Consider the following 21,681-nt stretch of genomic DNA (forward strand, 5'->3'; position numbering starts at 1 on the left):
GAGTAGGAAGAATCAAGTGGATGGATTGGGTGGGAGTTAGGTAAATTGTTAAGGAAAAGTACAAGATTTTTGGAAGAACAAAACTTCTGACTCATTTTATAAAATGGTGCTTAATGCATATTTGTGTAGGTTGCTTTATTATAAATTTTGATTAATTACATATATGGATGAGGAAGAACTTAACACCTTTAACCTTTTTTTTGGCTTTTTAGGAAGCTATATTTGCAACTTTGATTAAAGAAAGTGACCCAGAGGTGAGTTTTGTATTTAAGTGCTTTTTTGCACACTTGTTTATTTACAGCTTTGTTTACCTGTTAGGAATTAAAGAAACCTTAGAAGTTTAAAACATTGAGGGGATGGTGATGTCAAATGGGTGGGTCGTCTTTCGTAAAAATAAGAAATGAAGGGTGATGGTACGTCTTGATGTGTCCAAAGACTGGAGCTCTATTAAGTGGCCAAATAGGTTAAAACCCTGTCTGAGGCTGTTTTGGGAAAATACTATGTTGATAGAAGGAAGATTATACTTCCTGTTTAGTATATTCTTGCACTGATTGCTCAGATCTAAAATTAAGACTTCACTACCTTATCTTCATCCACATTTTTTTAGTCTGGGAGATACCATCATCTAATTCTGAAATTGGATTACTGTTAATCTATATTTTTCTTTTTTTATGATGTCCCCCCAAAAAATACAGGCAGATATAGATAAAATTTATAGTCGATTTGTACATCTTGATAACTTACCAGAAGATGGACTTCAGTGTGTACTTAATGTTGGACTTCAGTTTGGAAAAGTGGATCACCACATATTCATGAGTAATAAAAACAAGGTAACAGTGTCCCTCCTACTTCAGCTATATGTACTGTAGAGATAGATAACTGAATCCTGTTTTCATCATCTGTAACTTGTGCTCCTGAAGTGAAGTAGTTATAAATGTTATGTAGCCTCTTAGAATTATGATAGACCAATATATATTCTTCTGGACTGTGACAGGAGGCTATCTTTCCTCAAGAATTCCTGGTTTAAAGGGAATATAAAACTTGCACAAGGGAGAAAGGTATATAGTACAAAAAACATTACCTTGCTGGTAAGTTAGACAAAAATTCATCTAGCTTTAACTACCTTTGTGACCTTGGCTAAGTTGCTTTGCGTTTTCAGTTTCTATTTGTAAAATGAGAGTTTGCCATGTATTTTCTAAAAGTCCCTTCTAGCCATGAAATAACAAAAGCTTTAGGTCTGTTTACTTAGTTAAGTGGAAACAAACATAAAATTATCAATTCTTCTTTATGTAATTGGACCTTTTTTCCATATCGGAAATTGTTAGCTTCTTAAATTTGCTTTGTTCTCTGTGTTTAATTTTTAGTTCATATACATATCCATTAAAATTCAATTTTGATCTACCATGAAATACCTAGAAGAGTAAGACTTCATATCAAAATTCATGATATATGTATTATATATTGATAAAGAACTTGATATTAATTTCTTTAGCATGAGTCTAACTAGTACTTGGAAGATCAATTTGGTACTTTAGAAATAATGTGACATAGGATGAAAGGGAGATGATAGATGGCATAGTGAATAATGAACCTTCACTTCAGACAGTTTTAATCTTGTTTTTAAAAATACCTACCTCTGAAAAAGAAGGAAAAAGAAGGAAACCGAACAAAGTGTCAAAAAAAAAAAAAAAAGACAAAACTTTCAGACAGACTATAGCTCTAAGGAATACAGCAGGGGAAGGGGAGCGAGATGGGTCAAAATAGGGGAGGGACTAAATAGGGTAGAGGATGGTTCACTGATGTGGTGGTAGGAGATTTACAGGGACTTCACCTGAGGTGAGAAATCAAATACTGTACAAAAATAAACTGATGTAAGAAAATTTAAAAGTCTAATTAAAAAAAAAACACCTTTTTCAATTTTGCCTTGACTTTGTAACATTGTAGGATTGTTGTCCCTTGTTTACTTTGAAATAAGGATTAACCTTACCTTTGATCTTTGATATAACATGTTTTAAGTCTGGAAGAAATGTAAATTCATACTTCTAAAAAATTAGAGATTTTTTTCATTGTGGTAAAATATATAATAAAATATACCTTAACCATTTGAAGTGTCAGTTTACTGTCATTAACTATATTCACATCATTGAATAGTCATCACCAATATCCATCTCCAGAACTTTTTCATCTCCCTGAACTAAAAAATTCTCTGTCCATTAAACATCAGGTTCCTTATCCTCTTAGTCCCTGGCAACCATCATTCTACCATTATACTTTCAGTCTATGAATTTTACTATTCTTATATCTTTTATTAGTGAAATCAAGCAGTACTTGTCATTTTGTGACTTACTTTTTTAGCATAATGTGTTAGAGCATGTGTTGTAGCATATGTTAGAATTTCCTTCCTATTAATATTCTTATTAATAGCTGTTTCTGTTATAATCCTCCATTGTATGCATACACCACATTTTGTTTATCCACTCATCTGTTGCTTCTACCTTTGGCTGTTATGAACAATATTGGTGTACAAATAATCTCTTTTGAGTTTCCTTATTTTCATTTCCTTTGAGTTTATACCAAAAAGTGGAATTACTAAATGGTATATAGTAACAGTATTTCTCATATTTAAAGGAATTGTTGAAAACTTTTTCCCCAAAGGCAATTCTTCAGCTTGATAGTCCTGAATCTGCTCATTCTATGTACAGCTTTCTGAAACTAAATCCACAAAACATAGGGGACCACATATTGACCTGCACATTATCTCCAAAGATTGATTCATCAGAGGTAAGTATCAATTTTTGCGTTTTTTACAAAAAAAAAAAAAGAAAGAAAGAAAACGTAGAAGACATTGTCCCAAAATTAGAAGAGGAGCCCTGCAGGGAATTCCAGTTCTGAGTTTAGCTAATCTTTTCTTTTAAAACTTGTTTGCAATTACTGTTCTACTTTTTTCATGAATTATGTAGCAGTATAATTTGTCTAAATTGAGATAAATTATTCTTTCCTTTATTTTTTTCTTTAAGATATATTTATTTATGCATACAAGAACTGGGGTACAGGCCAGAGGTGCGGGGGGGAGTGAGAGGATTCACCAGAGACAGAGTGGGGAACAGAAAAGGCAGACTGACTGAAATTCACTGCTGAGGGAATCAGTGGGTGAGACAGGAGAGGGCTGCTGCGCCATGTTCATAGCTCTCTGGCTGGCTGGGCATCGAACTTGTGCTGCAGAGGCTGCAGATAGCTTCACAGTACTGTGCTTAACCCCTTGCACCACCAGGGAGGCCCAACCTTTAAATTTACTTACAGACTCTGTTGTATAAATATGCAATTTTTAAAATAGGCTTTTAGCTTACGTAGTAATGCTACTGGTATGAATAGTTTACCTTTGAAAAAATTATATTCATACTCATTTTTTTTTTTATTGAGGTAAGATTGGTTTAGTACACCATGTATGATTCAAAGGTATGGGATCACACCTCTTCAGATATATGTTACCACGCACCCACCACCAAAGCACCTATAATTCTCTGCCATATTCATTGGGCCCCCTCCACACCCTGTACTACAAACCCCTCCTCTGGTAGCCTCAATTTACAATCAGACTTCTAGGATTTCTTTCTGTCAGGCTGTTTTGTTTCTCTGTATTCCACATATAAGTGAAACTGTTACTGGGCAAATGAGAGGCACCCTGGGACCTCCAAACCTGTATGCTCTAATAGGTTCTGCCATCTGTCACCTAGACAAGACATATGCAGTGCATAAGACCTTCAGTAGAAAAGAACTTTAATAGAATTAGTGTGCAATAGAAAGAAGCAAAGATAATTAATAGTTTCTAGTTCAACACCCAAAGTTACCTATCCCCTTGTGATTAAATGTCCAGTCAAACAAGGATGACTCAAAGTGGTGCCTCTGAGGCCCTAAAGTTGCCACAAGTCTAAGGCACCTTCTGGTAGGGAACCGAAGGAAAAGGGTAAAAGGGGCCAGACAAGTCTGGAAGAAAAGGAGCAAAAGCAAAATACATGATAAGATAAAGGCTGCCATTATAGCTTCCCCATGGGTCTCTCACCTACGTCTCTTTCAAGTATCTCCTTCCATGTCCCCCAAGACTGTGGTACAAGTCCAAGGCCGAGAAACAAGCACGCTTCTTCACCTGTTTCTCTGCTCTATGTCCCTCCAAGTCTTCTTAGTCCTCTCCCTAGTTCTTTCTAGCTTCTCCTCACTGCTCAGCTCCACCCTTCCTTAGGCGGGACAGGGAATCTGGAACCTCCCCTTATCTATGGAGATTACACTGTTAAAGAACCATCTAGTATTTGTCTCTGGTCTTCTGACTTACTGCACTCCAGTTCTGTCCATGTTGTTGCAAATGGCAAGAGTTCAGTGGTTCAACTTTTTTTTTTTAAAGTCTGAGTAGTATTCTATTTTGTGTATACCACTGCATCCTAATCCACCTATTTGTCTTGGGCACTTAAGATTGTTTCCATAACTTGGCTATTGTAAATAGTGCTGCAGTGAATAGAGGCGTGGACATATCCATTTGCTTAATTTCTTTTTTTGCATTCTTAGAGTTGATACCTAGGAATTGCTAGATCATAGTAGACCTATTAGTGTTTCAAGAAACCTCTGTACTGTTTTCCTTAGGACTAGACTAATCTCCATTTCCATCAAGAGTGTGTGAGGGTTCCTTTTTTCTCTACATCCTTTGCAAAGGTTGTTGTTTCTAGTCTTTTTGATATGGGCCATTCTCACAGGTGTGAAATGGTATCTCATTGTGGTTTTGATTTGCATTCTGATGGTAAGTGATGATGAGCATTTTTTCAAGTGTCTGTTGGTCATCAGTATATCTTCTTTGCAGAAGTGTATTTAACTCATGCCTTTTTTTTTTTTAATTGGGTTGTTTTGTTTCTAAGTTGTATGAGTTCTTTCTAGATCTTGGATATCAGTCCCTTTTCAGATATATGGTTTGTAAATATTTTCTTCAATCAATAAGGATTTCTCTCTTGTTTTGGTTGCACTCCCTTTCACTGTTCAGAAGCTTTTTAGTTTGCTGGAGTCCCAATTGTTTATATTCTTTTTTATTTTCTTTGCTGTTGGAGAAGAATCCACAAAGACATCTCTGAAGCTTATGAGTGTTTGTTTTGTTTATATTTTCTTCTTTGTATTTTAGTTCTATAAGTATAGTTACCCAACAAACAAAGCATAAAGTTTTAGTTCTAAATACTGAGAACTAATATCTGCATCTTTGACACCTTTATGAAGGTATTTACTGCAGAATTAACAGTCATGAGAGCCAGTCTATGTAGAAGGAATTATAACGTGTTTATGACTTGTATAACTTTGCTTGACTTCCTTATAGTCCCAGTCATATCTGAAAGTGATATTATGTTTTTGTTTTCTTGAGTATAACTTTTCTTTATTGTTAGGAGCTGTCTTTTGGTAGTGGTATTGGAAGGGACAAAGAAGAGTGTCTTTATGTTACTTTTCTGAGTTACTTTTGACATATCTTGGATTCAGTCTCTCTTAGATAATGTTGATGTTTGCTAGAGTATGTTATGAAATATTATTTTCCCCAGAAAGTATGTGTTGGGAGTAAACTTGGTGAATCCCTACGTTTTGAAACTAATTTTATTTTTGCTCTTACGTATTTCACTGATAACTTGCCTATATGGAGAATTTTGTGCACAGATGGCTTTTTCCTTTCTTTTTTTGTCTTAAACAGTATTGTTGAAAAAGCTGATTCTCACCATACCTTTATGTATTTGTACTTCTGAAAACTTTTAACATTTATTCTTTAATTCATTAAACAAATACTAATTCATTTAAGCCAGTACTGTTTTAGACATTGGAATACATTGATAGAGGAGTCTGTGTCCCAGTCCTTACATCCTAGAAATAGATTAGAATTGCACACACACACACACTATGAATGTGTATGTATGTAAATATATAATGTCCTGGTAAACCAAGATAAAAAGGTTAGAAAGTGATGGATGAGGGGATTTGTATTTTAGAGTGTTTAGGGATAGACTCTCTGAGAAGTATATCAAGGATAAAAATAAGATTTTTAGACAGAAGAACATGAACTAAGGCCTTAAGGACACATTTGGTATTCAAGAATCTCCAAGGAGGATGAGTATGGCTAGTGCAGTGGGCAGCAACATTTTATTTTGGTTTAGGTCCTGCATCCTTCTTTTAGAACTCTCAGTGAAAAGTGCTAAAGATTATTGTGTTCCAAAATGGGACTATGGAGGTGGGACTGTGGGTGCTTTGGTGGTGGGTGTGATGTGGTAACACCACCTGAAGTGGGAGAGCCTACCTCTAAAACAGAAATAATGTAAACCAATATTAAATCAGTTTAAAAAGTCACTGTGATAAAAAAGATTAGTGTGTTTCTTTACCTGATTTCTCTTATTCCTTATTTCTTTAATTTTTTTCAAATTGTAATGCTTTGTCTTCCTGGAAATAACACATATACTGATTTTGGGGAGACTCCATCCTATCTAATTTTTCTACAGAATATTTTAGAGAACTTAAAATTTAAATTTAAAGATTTTTTTTAAAGCTCTTCTGTGAAATATATGCAGCCAGTTTTGTATGCTTATTTCATTCTCTCTTATTCATTTTTGAAGAAAGAAACAAGTTAGCTAGTACAGGTATCTGGTATAGATTTCTTCTAATATCACATAAGATATTTTTCTCTCTAACAAGCTACTGCCATGAATCTACACACTCTCTGTAGATGGGGCTTATCAGCTACAGTCTTCAATTTCAATTGTATACCACTATGATGTAGACTGAGTAGCCCATCAGATACCCCAGTATAAAAGGCCTTTTTTCTGGAACTGCAATACCCACATCAGGAATCTTCTCTAGGTACATTATTCAGTTTCTTTAAAGGGCAATTCTTGGTTTTTAATCTGACATAATCTAGAGAAAGGTAATTGTTGACTCAGAGCACTCATGATTACCACCTAAAAGGCTTCCACCAAGTATATATAAGCTCAAAGACATTTTTTGCTGTTTTGTTCACAAATGTGTCCTAAGCTCCTGGACCTATCCTTGTGACATAGGCACTGAATTTTAATTCCTATTCCATGTTGGGCTCTAGGATGTTGCTTTCTTTGTGTTTATATGTATAAAAGGATTTTTTTTTTTTTTGGACAAAAAGGATTATTTTCTTGGACAAAAGTTTTCAGTAGAAAACTTTTTAAGCCAATTAGTTGCTCCCTCATAAATAAAAGTCTTTTAAAATACTAATTGTAGAAGGAATATGTTGACTTTTCAGGTTTTTATTTTTAGCAAAAGGTGATAGTCCCAGACTTTGAAAGTTAAAGAAGTTTCTTATTTACATCAACATGAAGGAAACTTATGTTTCTTGTTAGTTACTATATAGCAGATAATTCTTTAGAACCTAACTTACCAAGTGAGGAAAAAATTCTGAAGCTTGATAGCTAGGTTAGGTGGTAAAAACTAGCTATTTTGATATATTTAAGATGTAGTTTTGCTTTTTAGTTTAGATATTAAGACATGAAAGCATTGCATTGATGGGTTAAATATTTAAAATCCAGTAGAATAGCCTCTTAATAAAACATGGAATTATGTTACAGACTCAAGCTGAGAAAGACCCAGAACTAGGAAGAGAAAGGTATGTTGTTTTAAATTTGCTAAAAATTTCCTGTAATATTTAATTATTTTTCTTTATATTTCTAGTAATTACAGCAAAAAAAATTTCTTGTCTTACATGTTCATTTTGTAAATATGAGTGTTTGGGTTCCCCTTTTTGGATCTGTTTGACCTAAGGTTTTTGTTTTGTTTTGGTTTTCAGTCTCTTTCAGGTATTTATTGATTTTATTTTAAGAAAAATGATGTATAAACAGTTTAATTAATATCCAAATAGTTCTCTATTAAATGTTTTGCTAAGACTCTTTGAACAACCTGACTCTGTGATGAGTATTTTATTCTTTGTTAGACTTTTCTATTCTAAAATGGTTAGATACAAAAGTAAAATTTTAATCTTTCTGTATATCTTTTAAATTTCACCTACTTAAAAACAAATAATCTAAAGTATGTCTTGGGGTTGGGGAAGGAGTATTTGTAAAATAAAATAATTATGCACACTGCTTTACATTTTCAGAGTATGAAAACTTGTTCTTCAGAGTCTACACAAGCTAGTGACCTTGTTTTGATCACATGTAGATTTTCTCTTCTAAGTGACTTTCTTACCCTGAGACACACCATCCTTTTCATGGTCTTGGTCCCACCAATTAATGACCTTCCTTTCATTCTTCATTTCAAGTCACTGATTTAAAATTCTTTTCCCTTGTTGAATAACTAAATGCTTTATTTACCCTTATTTGTTAGAGTCCATGAGTTTATGAATTTGAAAAAGCAGGAGGGATTAGGGTCAAAATAAGGGGGGTGGGACTTATATGGGGAATACAACCAAGATGAAAATGCATACATTGTGCAAAAATGAAAAATGATGTAAAAATATATATAAAATAAAAAAAATGAGCTAAAAAAATTTGAAAAAGCTGCTTAAAAGTAGTTTAAGTATTTCATACACTAATTCTAAGATGCCTGGGAAACAGGATGTCTTATTTTTCTTCTAATTCATTCTTATGAGACCTTTAAATGATAATGATTATAAATACATTAAAGTACATTGGTGATTTCATCCTCCTGTCCCCTCCCCCATTACGTTAACATTGGTAAGCATTCAGTTTGTTTTAACCAACAGCAGTGTTTGATATAAAAGTGCACAAAGGGCTTTTATAAGTAATATGCCACATGTAGTAATATAGCTACACTATTACAGACTGTTTGACTATACAGACTGTTTGACTATACAGACTGTTTGGCCACACTAATTCTGGCTGGTAGGTAAGGAGGCCCTTCCAAAAATCCATTTTATGTATTTCATTTTCACTAAATTTCTTTCAAGTCTGCAAAAACAGCTGCTATTACAGTTTTGGTAGTATTTTTCCCTCTCACTATTTTGACTTACCCTTTAAAATCAAAAACTTCTTAATGAAATTACAGGTAGTTGCCCAATCTTATAAAATTTTAAAAATTCTAGCTAATGCATAATTCCTATTTTGAAAGTCAGTCTTTCCTGACTTATATATAGAAAAAGATGTGGGATATATATAGCCCAAACACTTCACATTTACATGGGTAAAATGATAACTGAGGAAAGACTAGTTCTTTTGTGTTTTTGTTTTTTTAAAGCATTTGTGAGTGCTTCATCATCATTTATCAAGAATATGATCATGTTTATAATTAATGTATTTAAATATATTACTATTTAAAGGAACTCTTGTGTGGATATGTTAATAATTTATACTACTTTATATTTTGCCTGTTCTCATTCTCCCTGTCCCCTTAAACATTATTTATCCTGTAATTAAGGCTCCTAATAAGGGTGCTAGATGAAATTTTCACCAATTCGCCATTCATTACTAATGTTGGGAATTACGCAGTTACCCTCTGAAATAAATACTAATCTTTAGTATTGTTAAATCTTCGTCTAAGGTTTCTCAGAAAGTGTATGCTATGGTGTTAACCTTTGTTCTGCCCAACTTTTAAAGGTTTAGAAATTAGTGTTATGGGGGGATGGGATGGGATGGGATGGGCAAGAGAAATTAGATAAGCTGTATCCTGATTACCTTCCTGGGGTGTTTTTTATGCCATTTCCCAGAATATGATTGTGTTTGCCTTTAATCTTTTAAAAGATTGGTTGTTTGACTCTGGTGTTAATAATTTCATTTAGTTGACATTTCAAAGTGATTTTCCAAGCTAACCTTAAATCGCTGAGACTTTTCCTATATTAGCCAGAAAACTAGATATTTTTGGTATAGAATTCTGCACAGAGTGCTATCATTTTAAAAGAGCAGCACACAAGAACAAAGATGAATAAAGCCATTTTTTCAAGTATTCTGACATGTGGGACTGCATAGTGATTCATTTTGTATAAAAATGATAGGTTTTTTTTTTTTAATTGACAGACTTTAAGCATTGTAGTGGGGAAAGGATTTGTTATATAATGGAACCAGAAGTCAAAATCTCTGTTGTTATTCTTTTAGCCCAGTAGATTTTATAACCCTTACTTGTAAAGCCTTTAGGGTTAAAGTGCAATTCTGTAATAAGAGAGGAATTTGAATTTAATCTTTATCATTGGAGGTGAGTCTTGTAGTTTAAAATGAAAATGTATTTCAATAATGTTTACATACTGATCATTCTGAAAGTCACAACTTTGTCATATTTGTGTATGGCTACAAATTTTATTTTGACTAGTCCTAATTTGGAATACTTTTAAAATCAGTTATTAGTATTTTGGAATACAAGGTATGTGAATTACTTAAAATAAAAACCTTTAATCCCTTTCAACAAAAATGGGTACCTTACCCAATGAATAGAATCCATATTGACTACGTTCTGTGGTAACTAACCATTTAACTTAAATTCTTCAAACTCTTTGCCTTTATACTTTCATCAAGAGCCCTTTAGCTGATGTTTCAGAAATTTTCTCATTTGGAAGTTTAGACTAAGCATATTTGGGGGAAGTCCAATTTATTGTCTTAAATGATTATACCCTGATGTGATAGCACTTTTTCCATACTTCGGACATATTAATGTTTCTGGGCACAGATACGTATCATCTTGCATTAATTTTTCCTTTATTGATTTGTGTTGATAACATGATGGACATTGTCTTTAGACTCTAAGTTAATTTTCCTTTTTATTCTTCAAGATAATTTATAATCTATGGAGTATTAAGTGTAAAAATAGTTTCTTCTGTTTCTGTCTCAGTGAAAGTATTTGAATTTTACCATCAGACATTTCTGTTTACTTTGGAGTTGGACAGACCACTGAAAGATCAGTTGCAAATACTTGCCATATATTTACTCTGTTTCTTCTGAATAATTTTTACTTACAACTTTTAAGTTTTGTATTGGAATTGTAAATTATACTTTGTAACTGGAAAGATTTCTTTAAACATATTCTTTCTCAAAAGGCAGCCTGTCACATTTTATAAAACCAACAACATGTTAAGCTAATCCTGTCAGTTTTGCCTATACCTTTAAATCCCCAACAGAATATTTAAAAGATACCCTCCAGTGAAAATTTTCTTTTAAGTACTATTGTTGAATACAGTTCTTGGGAAGTTGAAAAACAGATCTTTCTCACATCCATAGAGGAAAGGTGATGTGGCTAAGAGTAAGGCCTTACCTTACTAGTTTCTGTTTATGTTCATTTCAGTTAGTTGAGTTTAAGTAGGCGTCACTTAAAAAATTTTAAATTTCATTGCATGGATCATTAGTTTTATTGTTGAACTATCATTGTTGAACTATCACAGTTAGGAAGATAGGCTGATCTCATATTTACATTTGATCTTCCAATGGCAAGTGTAAACTTGACACAGAAGGAAAAAAATGATAACTAACATGAGTGTAAGGATCATATCAATGGCCATGATTTTGCCAACACAATGGAGGATTCTCTTTAAAATTTTATATTGCTTACATATTTACATTAAAACATCTTAACCATTTTAATGCTGATTGGCTGGATTTCCCAGTGCTTGCTATTAATGCATCAGGAAGTCTTAACAATTAGCATCAACAGTCTTATTTATAATGGTTGAACTCTCATCATAGTTTGATTTTTGTTTTGTTTTTGTTTGTGTTTTTTTGTTTTGTTTTGTTTTTAAATACTTTTAGCCCTGACTTGAAAAACAGTCCTGTTGATGAAAGTGAGGTGCAGACAGCAGCTGATAGTCCCTCTGTTAAACCTAGTGAGGTTGAAGAAGAAACAGTTGTCAACATTCAAACAGAAACTTCTGTACAACAGGACGAGCCTTGTGAGGAAGAACCTGAAAAAGTGCTATGTGACACTGACTTTACTTTTGAAACATTGGAAATTGAAACTCAAGAAGAGGAGGTCAAAGTGGAATTTCCTCTTGTAGCACCCACTCCAGCCAGTATTGAATTATTCACTGAAAATGTAGAGGAATCCGTTTTAAATCAGCAGGTATATACTAGTGACTTTGATAAGGAAGAGGCAGAAATTATTAACCCTGAAACAGAATTATCAACATCTGACAGTGCATTTGTGGACGAAAGGAATATCAAAAGAATTCTGGAAGAATCTCCATCTGATGCAGAAGATTTCTTTTCTGGGATTACACAGTCTATGATAGAAGCTGTAGCTGAAGTGGACAAACATGAAGCTGTTTCAGAAGTAGTACCATCTGCTTGTGTTATGGCCTTAGTACCAGGAATTTCTACTGGGGATGAGAAGTCACTGAACAAAAAGGGAGTTTCTGAAATTAGTAATATGGATGAAAAGGAGGAGAATGAATGCAATACTAAGGAAACCAGAATGGATCTGCAGATGGGAACGGAGAAGTCAGAAAAAAATGATGCTAGGATGACAGTGGAGAAGTTGGAAAAGATTATGACAGCAGTGAAAGAAAAGCCTGCAGAAAATGCTGTGATCAAGGTATATCCAAATAAAGGAGTAGGTCTGACCAATAAGCCTGATGAAACTAGTAAAACTAGTGTGCTGGCTGCATCAAATGCATCTAGCAGTAAATCAGCTATCAAGGCTGGCCTGTTCTCTTCTCCAAAGACAAAAGCTACAACTTCAAGATCTGAAAATCAGAAAAGTTTTTTAAGATCTGTATTCACAGAAAAGAAACTTTCAGCCAAGGAATTTGGTCTGTTTAAACCTGCAAGTGCCAGATCAGGCTTGGCTGAAAGCAGCAGTAAATTCAAATCTACTCAGAGTGGTGTCACCAGAGGAGGCAGTGGAAGGATCTCAGCCCTGCAAGGAAAGGATTCTAAAGTGGATTACTGGGATTTTACAAAACAGTCTCAGGAAACAGAGGCTAGATCTTCCATCATGAAACGGGATGACAGCAACAATAAGGTGAGGAGGATAGGAAGAATGGCTCAATGTATCCTTGACGGGATTAGCTCTGCCATTGTAGCTATGGAGTAGAAGATGTAATCTTGTTTTACCTTTTCATCTCCTTACTCCACTCCCAAACTCCCATTTCCCGTTCTTAAATAAGTCCATTGATTTAAGCCAATAGACATTTGGAGTAATAATAAACTCAAGTTGTAACTTATTAACAGGTTTGAAAAGCATTATTTGGGTAAAATGTGGTCAGAAATACAACTTTGTGGTTTTAAAAAAAAGTTGCAGTGAATCTCCTGAGGTGACTTAGCACTCTGCTTCTGAATGGGAAACTGTTTTGTCTTTTAAGTTGAAACTTTATCAGTTTACTGATTGCCCAACTTAGAGTATGGCTGTAGAGAAGAGAAAGTATCAATAAAACGATATTTAACTACATTTTATAGAGATGATGCATGTACTGTTAAATGATTGTTGACTTAGTTTGGCATACCTATTGTTTGTATAATTGAATGTGTTTGAATGTTTGCTGTTTTGAATTTTTTAAAGTGAATTAATAACCTAATTATAAATTCTCTGTTTCTCTTTATTTCTTACTTAATATTTCAGACTTTGTTTGGGCAAAACACTAAGAATCCTAAAAGCACCACTGCTAGAAGTTCCAAATCTAAAGAGGTAAAAAAATGCTAACATTAACACCAACTGTTTGTATTCTCTCATTAATAGCTTGTGTCTCTTCTATAATAATTAGTTTGATATAGAGCAAGGGAGAAGACTGAGGTGTTTTATTTTATTTATTTTTTTATAGAGGCATGTTTTATTTATTTGTTTGTTTGTTTGTTTATTTATACATGCACTGGGTACAGTCAGAAGCATGGGAGGGTGAGAGAATTCACCAAAGCCAGAGGTGTTTTATTTTTGATCCTGCTACCAGTTTTTATTTTGAGCTTGAACTAGGCTAAATAGTTTATGTCTTTGGTATAGGACAGAAGTTACACAGAGAGGGAATTTAGAGAAGGAAAATAACCTCCAAGCTTATACTGATAGAAATTGGTTATAAACACAAAATAAGGTCATGTTTAAGGGAGACTTTGACTGGAGTCCTCCCTGTTTTGTAGATTTCCAAACAGATGGCCATTTTGTTACTACTTTTTAACCTAATTGGATGGACTTATAAGATTTACTTTCCTTGTATTGAGGTTTTGCCAAATAAACATCTTACCTTTTATATTTGGTTGTTTGATACTTTTAGATTTCCAACATTCAGGGCCTCCCCGGTGGCGCAGCAGTTGAGCACTGGGTTGCGAAGCTGCCCGCGGCCTCTGCGGCGCCGGTTCAATCCCCGGCTGCTCCCCGGCCACTGGAGGAGGGTCCCGCATGGCGCGCAGACCTCTCCTGCCGCCCGCTGCTCCCCTCAGCAGTGTACTTCGGTCCTTCTGCCTACTCTGCTCCCCGCTCTGGCTCTGGTGAATTCTCTCACCCTCCCGCGCTTCTGACTGTACCCAGTGCATGTATAAACAAAACAAACAAATAAATAAATAAATAACATGCCTCTATTAAAAAAAAAAAAATTCTATAGATTTCCAACATTCATAAGATATTTTTTAGTCATTTTACTTTTTTCCCAGATAGGGGATGGATTTGAGGCTAGTTTATTGGCATAGTGATAAACAGTAGCTTTTAAGAAGCAGAAATAAGGATTGTGGTAGTTTCGTTGACTTATTAATAAGTTGGTACAATTGCTTATGATTTTTATCCCCCTCTCCCCGCTTCCCCATTACTGTATGTATATTCTAAAGTCAACTAGTCGCTAAAGTCAACTAAAGTCGCTAGCATACCAAGTGTATTGTAGATTGAGTGGAAAAATAATCTTCTTTAGTGTTGGGACCATTGTTCAAATTACAGATTTTTTTTTTCAAATAGTTATATTTAGGATTAAGTTTTAATAATTTTCTATGTAACTTTCTTAAAATACAGACTATAAAGTCTTAGTGTTGAATATCTGAAAATATGTATTGTATATATAAAATGGTCAGTGGAACAATCTCACTAGGTATTTTACTTTGTAGCTACTTTTGAGGTGTTTTTAGGAGTCCATTAAAACTCAGGGAGAACTTGTTAATATGTCATTTAATATATGGAATGGTTAATTATTTACATTGTATCATTGACATTTACTTTAAATGTTTTTTTTTTTGTGTATCATATTTCAAAACTACACATCACCTGGAAAATAAATGTAATCTTATTGGAGCTAAGTAAAGATGGAATTAGACTGATACTGCTAGCACATTATCTTTGAAAGGGTCTACTTTGTGAATTACAGCTAATTCTTTTGTAGGCCTTTTAAAATTAATTTCAGCTTTCAGAAAACTGAATTTCAGTAAAATGACAAATTCTCACAAATGATACTTCATGTACATTTACTGAACTATCTGGAACTTAATCCAGTTATTAGTAGTTATTCACTATTCAATTCTGTTTTGTTTTTTTACTCTTTGAATAGGAATTACTATTATTTTCATTTAATTTGGATGAATTTGTTACTGTGGATGAGGTTATAGAAGACGTAAATCCTTTTCAAGTGAAGCAGAATACACTAAAGGGTAAAAGGAAAGAAGCTGTCAAAAATAACCCTTCTTCTGAACTTAACTTAAAGAAGAAAAAGGGAAAAACTTCTGCCTCACGTGTTGTTGAGGGAGAACTCTCTTTTGTAACATTGGATGAGATCGGGGAAGAGGAAGATACAGCTGCACATCTAGCACAGGCTCTAGTCACTGTGGATGAAGTAATTGATGAAGAAGAAATTAATGTGGAAGAAATGGTAAAAAATTCAAATTCTCTTCTTACACTAGATGAATTAATTGATCAAGATGACTGCATTTCCCACAGTGAACCTAAAGACGTTACTGTATTGTCAGTGGCAGAAGAACAAGATCTTCTTAAACAGGAACGCTTGGTAACTGTGGATGAAATTGGAGAAGTAGAAGAGTTACCTTTGAATGAGTCGGCAGATATAAGTTTTGCCACTTTAAATACTAAAGTAGATGAGGGAAGTACTGGAGGGGAAGCCATTGGGTTCATTTCTTCTCAGATGCCTGAAGACCCTTCTACTTTAGTTACAGTAGATGAAATACAGGATGACAGCAGTGAACTGCATTTAGTGACTTTGGATGAAGTAACTGAAGAGGATGAAGATTCTTTGGCAGATTTTAACAACCTTAAAGAAGAACTTAATTTTGTTACTGTTGATGAAGTTGGAGAGGAGGAAGACGGAGACAATGATTTAAAAGTTGAGTTAACGCAAAGAAAAAATGACCATCCTGCAGATAAAAGAGGGGATAGAAAAAAGAGAGCTACAGACACAAAGAAAACAAAACTTGAAGCCTTATCCCAAGTGGGCCCAGTAAATGAAAATGTTATGGAAGAAGATCTGAAAGCCATGATTGAAAGACACTTTACAGGTATAAACTTATAAATGTAGTTTTTCTGTTCTTTGAGAGGGGTTACCTTTAAATTTTTTAAAAAATAAGTGTTGTGGCACTCCTAATAATTTCATCCTGTATTAATATGAAAAGCCAACAAATAGTTAGTGATATTTTCCAAGTAATTGTATACAGATTTCACACATTTCTCTTACAAAGCAAACTTTGCCCTAAGTTTTATATTATGATGACAAAACCAGAAAGCAAACTAGATTACTCAAATTAGAATTGGAATGAAAATGATATGCTTGTATTGAGAAAACTCAGCTTCTGATGAACAAAAGGTTGTTTATTCTAGAGTACCTCCCAATTTTTGCTTAGACTTAGGATTTAGAAAAATTCATAAAGATAACAATCCACGATTAAGTAGTATTTTGATGGTATAGAATGATAGGTGAACTCACTTTCCAGAATTTGAGGGATATCAAAATAATCAGTAAGAAAATTTTGAGAGATTTAACTAACAATAAAAAATCCTAGAAAGGTCCCACATGTTTATGGAACGAAATATGAAAAACTATATATAGGCTCCTCAGGAAAGCAGGTAGAAAGGTGTAGTTTTTTGGAACAAGTTAAATGGAAAAGTAAAAGGATAATGTTTAGAGCAATACTAAATTATTTTTAAAATAGAATTTTCCTATTTTATATTTGAAATAGGCTTGCTTCCCAAATTTGAGTATTACTTATAAAAAAGAGGTATTTAAAATGTTATTTTGAATTATAAGCAATTAAAATGCTATAAACTATAGCAATAAATTTGACTTTCTCTTTGAAGCTAAAACACCAACCAAGAAAGTTAGAATTGGGAAAATGCTACAATCAGAAAAAGCTATTGCCACAGAACCAGCAAAAGGTGAAGAGGTTTTCCAAATGACTGAAGGTAAAGGGAGACTGATGGAAGCGGGAGGAGCATAACATAATACATGTTAGTGGTTGGAGTTCCAAAAATCTACCATTTGAGAAGTAGAGAACCAGTGACATATAAAACTTGAACTTAAGTAATTATAGAATTTGAACTTCCTTCATTATCCTTTAATTGCTTTGTGGAACAATGTATCAATAAAATTTGCCATTTGCTTTTGTCTTTTTTTCCCTGAAATGGTTGAACAGGTTTATGCATTGAGTCCTTATATCAAATAATACTGGGAAAGTGATTAGGTGGGACTAACCAAGGAAGGCTTACTTAGAGAAATGAACCATAAATTCATCTTCAAAGGCAGGAATTATGGGTGTTAGCTTCATACAGTCTGTAAATCTATTTTGAATAACTTTTCTTCCTTGAAAAATTTAATGACTTCAGTTGATGAAGATTCTGAATTAAAGGATTCAGAACCCGAACGAAAACGCAAGAAGATTGAAGACTCTTGTTTAGAAAAATCAGTGGCATCTGATGTCCCTGAAGGTAAGGTAAAAAAGACGTTTTTTCCTTATCCTTATGAAATAAAAATTCAGTATCATAATAAATGTTCTGTTGTTTTAGTGAGTAGGAAATGAGGAAGTTTTGCACATCGACCTTCTTGAAAGCCCTTTATTAGAAATTATGTTTTTGCCAAGCAAGGGTACTGCTATTGATCTCTTGAAATCTGGAATATGTCTCATTTCTGGGTGCTTTCTTTGCTGCTGTGATAAGATTGAGTTATACTTGTTGAGGCAGAAATTCCAATTAAGCAGAGCATGCTGAAAAACTTAGTGAGTAAACTTGGTTCAGAGCCATCTGAGATGAACTGAGGGGTACCTTGCTGGTTTACTGGGCATATTCATTAAGCAGACAGTTGCCCTTCATTCTGTCTCTTCTCCCTGTTTTAATTTTGCAGGGGGTTCCTAAGAAGTTTATTTCAAAGACTGATTCTTTTCCAATGAATTGGTATTCTGAAGGAACTCCTGGTATTACTATAGGTTCTGGAATATTACAGAATTTGTCTTAAAAAAAAAAAAAGTGTATAGTGACTAAAAGCTTAATTGTGTTTGGTCCCTAGACCCAAAGCAGTATACATTATTGTTGTGTATTATATACTGTGCTTAATTAGTAATTTTGTATATTTAGACTAAATGCAACTAATTATTGATTTTCCTCCTCCTCATTCCCTGTTGTAGATTTAGACTTTCTTGTACCGAAGGCTGGATTCTTCTGTCCAATTTGTTCCCTCTTCTACTCAGGTGAAAAAGCAATGACAAATCACTGCAAGAGTACACGTCATAAGCTAAATACAGAGGTAATCTTTATTTTGTTCTTAGCTCCTCATAAAATCTTCAGGTGGTGTTAGTGTCTTGTAATCGAACTACTTAACTGGCAACTCCAAATGTATATTCTTTCCCTTTGGTAGACCTTTTGAAAGTTTGTGGTGGTTTATTCCTCTTAAATCCAAAATTCTATTCTTTTCACTATGCTTTACCAGTAATTTTTTTCCTCTAGAAACATTTGCCAAAAGAGTCCACAGATCAGTAATTCCATGTGATCTTCCATTAAAGTCTGGGAAACTGTATTCTGGTGTCCTCTTACAGAGTTATGGGTATATAACATACTAAAGTTTATAAATTGTCTAGTCAGATAGAAGCTGTGTTACTTCATTTAATCCATTTCCTAAACGGATTCAATTAGTTCTGTGTTCCCTCCTAACCTCCCTCTCCTTTTTTTCCATGTTGTACATATATTTGGAAAGTGCTACTCTGAGAAGTCATCACTACCCATAGTTGAAGCAGTAATTCTGATTCCTCCTAAATGTTTGAGAGTTGTTCTTTACGTCCTCTCATACTTAATTTGTGGCACACACATTTATCAAGTGTTAAACTGTTAAATGCTAGCAGGTTGTTTAATCATCCCTCATCAGTTTCATGATGTAGATGCTACCCTAATTTCAAGAAAGGTGGAAACATGCTTAAAGAATATCTAAAACTAAATATCTAATCCTGAGGTGGCATAGCTAGTTAGTGGCAAACCTAGGGTTTGAACCTAGCTCTGTTTTATTCTAGGCTCAAGCCCTTAAATATTGTGGTATGCATCCTATTGCTCATGAGTTTAGCATGTCATTTTTCCATTTAAAATCTTTCAGAGGTTTCATATTAATGACACTTGCATACTACCAAACATCTTGTGGATCTGTAAGACCTTTTCCATAATCTGATTTTGCTCTGTTTTTTTGACCTCTGTTTTTTTTTATTGCTCACTGTGTTCTAGTTTTTCTGGCTCTGTTTTATTTTTCATACATGAAAACCCCTTTGCTGCCTTTATACCTTTATATCACTGTTCCTTTTCCTATCTCAGCCCCACATGAGTAGGTGATTCTTTAGCATCTTTTAGGTCTCAGTTCAAATGCCTGCTTCTCAGAAAGGCCTTTGCCTAAGAGAGATCTAGCTAACATAGAACATTCCCTCCCACTCCAAAAAAGTCAGCCTTAGTTAGCTAACTTGTGTTTTTTTCTGTATTGTGCCTACCACCATCCAAAATTATGTTTATTTTTTTCATTATTTCTTTTCCTCTAGTAGAATGTAAGTTCCATACGGTAAAGGAACCTTACCCGTCTTGCTGACCACTGACTCCCCAAGTACCAAATATAGTGCCTGAAATACCATAAATATGAGATGATGGAAAGAAGCAGTGTTAAGGCACTGTGTTTCTGATCTTTGTGAAGGATGTAACTTTTTTAAAGGATCAGGCATTTTTAATTGTAAATGTGGTGACATACTAGATAAGTTTATGAATATAGCAAATCACCATCTAATAATTTATATTGCAAATTGCTTTTAACAGAAGTTCATGGCCAAGCAAAGAAAGGAAAAGGAGCAGAATGAGGCTGAAGAAAGAAGCTCGAGGTGATTGGGGAAACTGGGAAAAAATTCATTAGAAATTTGTTTAGGGTCCAGTTGATTTGTGTATTTTTGTTACCACTTAATTTGTAATTTTTGTTTCAGAAGCAGATATTCATGTTGTACAAATTTCTGATTGCCCTCAATGTAGAGACTGATAGGGAAAGTATGATGGGTTTGATTTTTATATCAAATCATCAGGCATGGAGAAATATCTTTTAGAAGTGTTGAAATAAATGTTCCTACTGTATATTTAAAATACTGTCTTGTGTCTATGACTGATTTTTTAAAGATTTGTTTTGCTTTGCTCAACCAACAATGTATAGATCAAAGATTTCTAGAGACAATTCAGTTACATGTTTGAGCTAGGTAGGGTTGAATAAAACTTTGCTTGATTTTATTTTCTTTTTTTTAATGTGCTGATAAAGCATCCCCTTGCCCACGCTGGCCTCCCCCCCCCCCCCCGCTTAATGTCTGTTTCTGCCAGGACCCATTTAAGGTAGCTTCTAGCAGGTCATTTCATATTAGCTTGAAACTACTAAGCAACCTTTACGTCCCATACACAACTAGTGTCGCTTTTAATTTTTTTTAATTATTACTTAACATGTTTGTAAGACACCAAGGTACATGGAAATCCAGTGGATTGTTAGGTGCCGCGCACAGGTCTGTTATGTAAACTTATTGATTAGGCCATGTTTCAGACATAAGCCTGCTAATTTTGAATTGTTTGGTATTGAATTCCTCAGTTCTTCCAAGATTAGAATGCACTAGTTAATAGAAAAGGGTAAATGGAGGGAAGCGAAAACAACTATTTTTTCAGATTTCTTGTTCCCTTCACAACACAGGAGTTACCTCACAGTCAGTGAGAGAGCAGTGATGAACAAAATGCAGCAACTTTTTGTAGTTTACAAAAAAGTTTACAACTGCATTTTCAGTTCAGACTTAGCCACAACCTGAGCAAAGTAACAAAATACTGCATGCCACAGAGTAAGGGATGGGATAAGGAGGGAATTGTTTTGTGAGTGCCAAGAGTCTATTGTAATTAAAACCATACAGGTGAATGAGGCAGTGAGAGGGGGAAAAGCACTATTGAACTATTGGAGAATATATTTAGCTTGTATACCCAAGCTAAAGAAACACAGAATAAATAAAATCCTTACTTTTAAGGACTTTTCCTAGGGTTACTTCTTAAATTTTCAAAACCAAAGAAGTATGGAGACTCTTCTAAATCTTGTCCGGATCAGTCTTGGAGTTTAATCTTAAGTATAAATTTTCTTCAGGTCAGTTATCTGAAAATTGGATTCTTGACTAGAATTCAGGCACTTGCTAAAACTTAAATGTAATGGGAGTGATTTTTGTGTTTGCGCCTAGTGACAGGTGTTTATGGGTAGTTTATACATAGTAAATAATGTTCCTTTCTGCACTTAAGGCAATTTTTGTCACAGGGTTTCAAATACAGAAGATTTTTGTGGGTTTTTCT

General features: G+C 34.1%; 1 protein-coding gene across 7 annotated transcripts in view; it reads left to right on the top strand.

The window, feature by feature from the left end:
* ZNF638 (zinc finger protein 638) overlaps positions 1 to 20,599 on the top strand; it is a 102,357-nt gene extending 81,758 nt beyond the window's left edge. For 5 of the 7 annotated variants that reach the window (XM_054701716.1, XM_037527595.2, XM_054701715.1 and 2 more), the window contains 11 exons: positions 213 to 254; positions 696 to 830; positions 2,656 to 2,781; positions 7,599 to 7,636; positions 11,715 to 12,924; positions 13,522 to 13,587; positions 15,419 to 16,376; positions 17,173 to 17,277; positions 17,698 to 17,799; positions 18,492 to 18,610; positions 20,146 to 20,597. In XM_054701716.1, the coding sequence (XP_054557691.1) occupies positions 213 to 254; positions 696 to 830; positions 2,656 to 2,781; positions 7,599 to 7,636; positions 11,715 to 12,924; positions 13,522 to 13,587; positions 15,419 to 16,376; positions 17,173 to 17,277; positions 17,698 to 17,799; positions 18,492 to 18,610; positions 20,146 to 20,211 (2,967 nt within the window). In that variant the 3' untranslated portion in view covers positions 20,212 to 20,597. Of the gene's footprint in view, positions 1 to 212; positions 255 to 695; positions 831 to 2,655; positions 2,782 to 7,598; positions 7,637 to 11,714; positions 12,925 to 13,521; positions 13,588 to 15,418; positions 16,377 to 17,172; positions 17,278 to 17,697; positions 17,800 to 18,491; positions 18,611 to 20,145 lie in introns of all 7 variants that reach the window. The other 2 variants (XM_054701718.1, XM_054701720.1) reach the window with 2 other exon arrangements.
* The last annotated feature ends 1,082 nt before the right edge of the window (positions 20,600 to 21,681 follow it).

The sequence above is a fragment of the Talpa occidentalis genome, unplaced genomic scaffold (assembly GCF_014898055.3).
Source record: "Talpa occidentalis isolate TD23 unplaced genomic scaffold, MPIMG_talOcc4v2.1 talOcc4.5, whole genome shotgun sequence".
Taxonomy (NCBI): domain Eukaryota; kingdom Metazoa; phylum Chordata; class Mammalia; order Eulipotyphla; family Talpidae; genus Talpa; species Talpa occidentalis.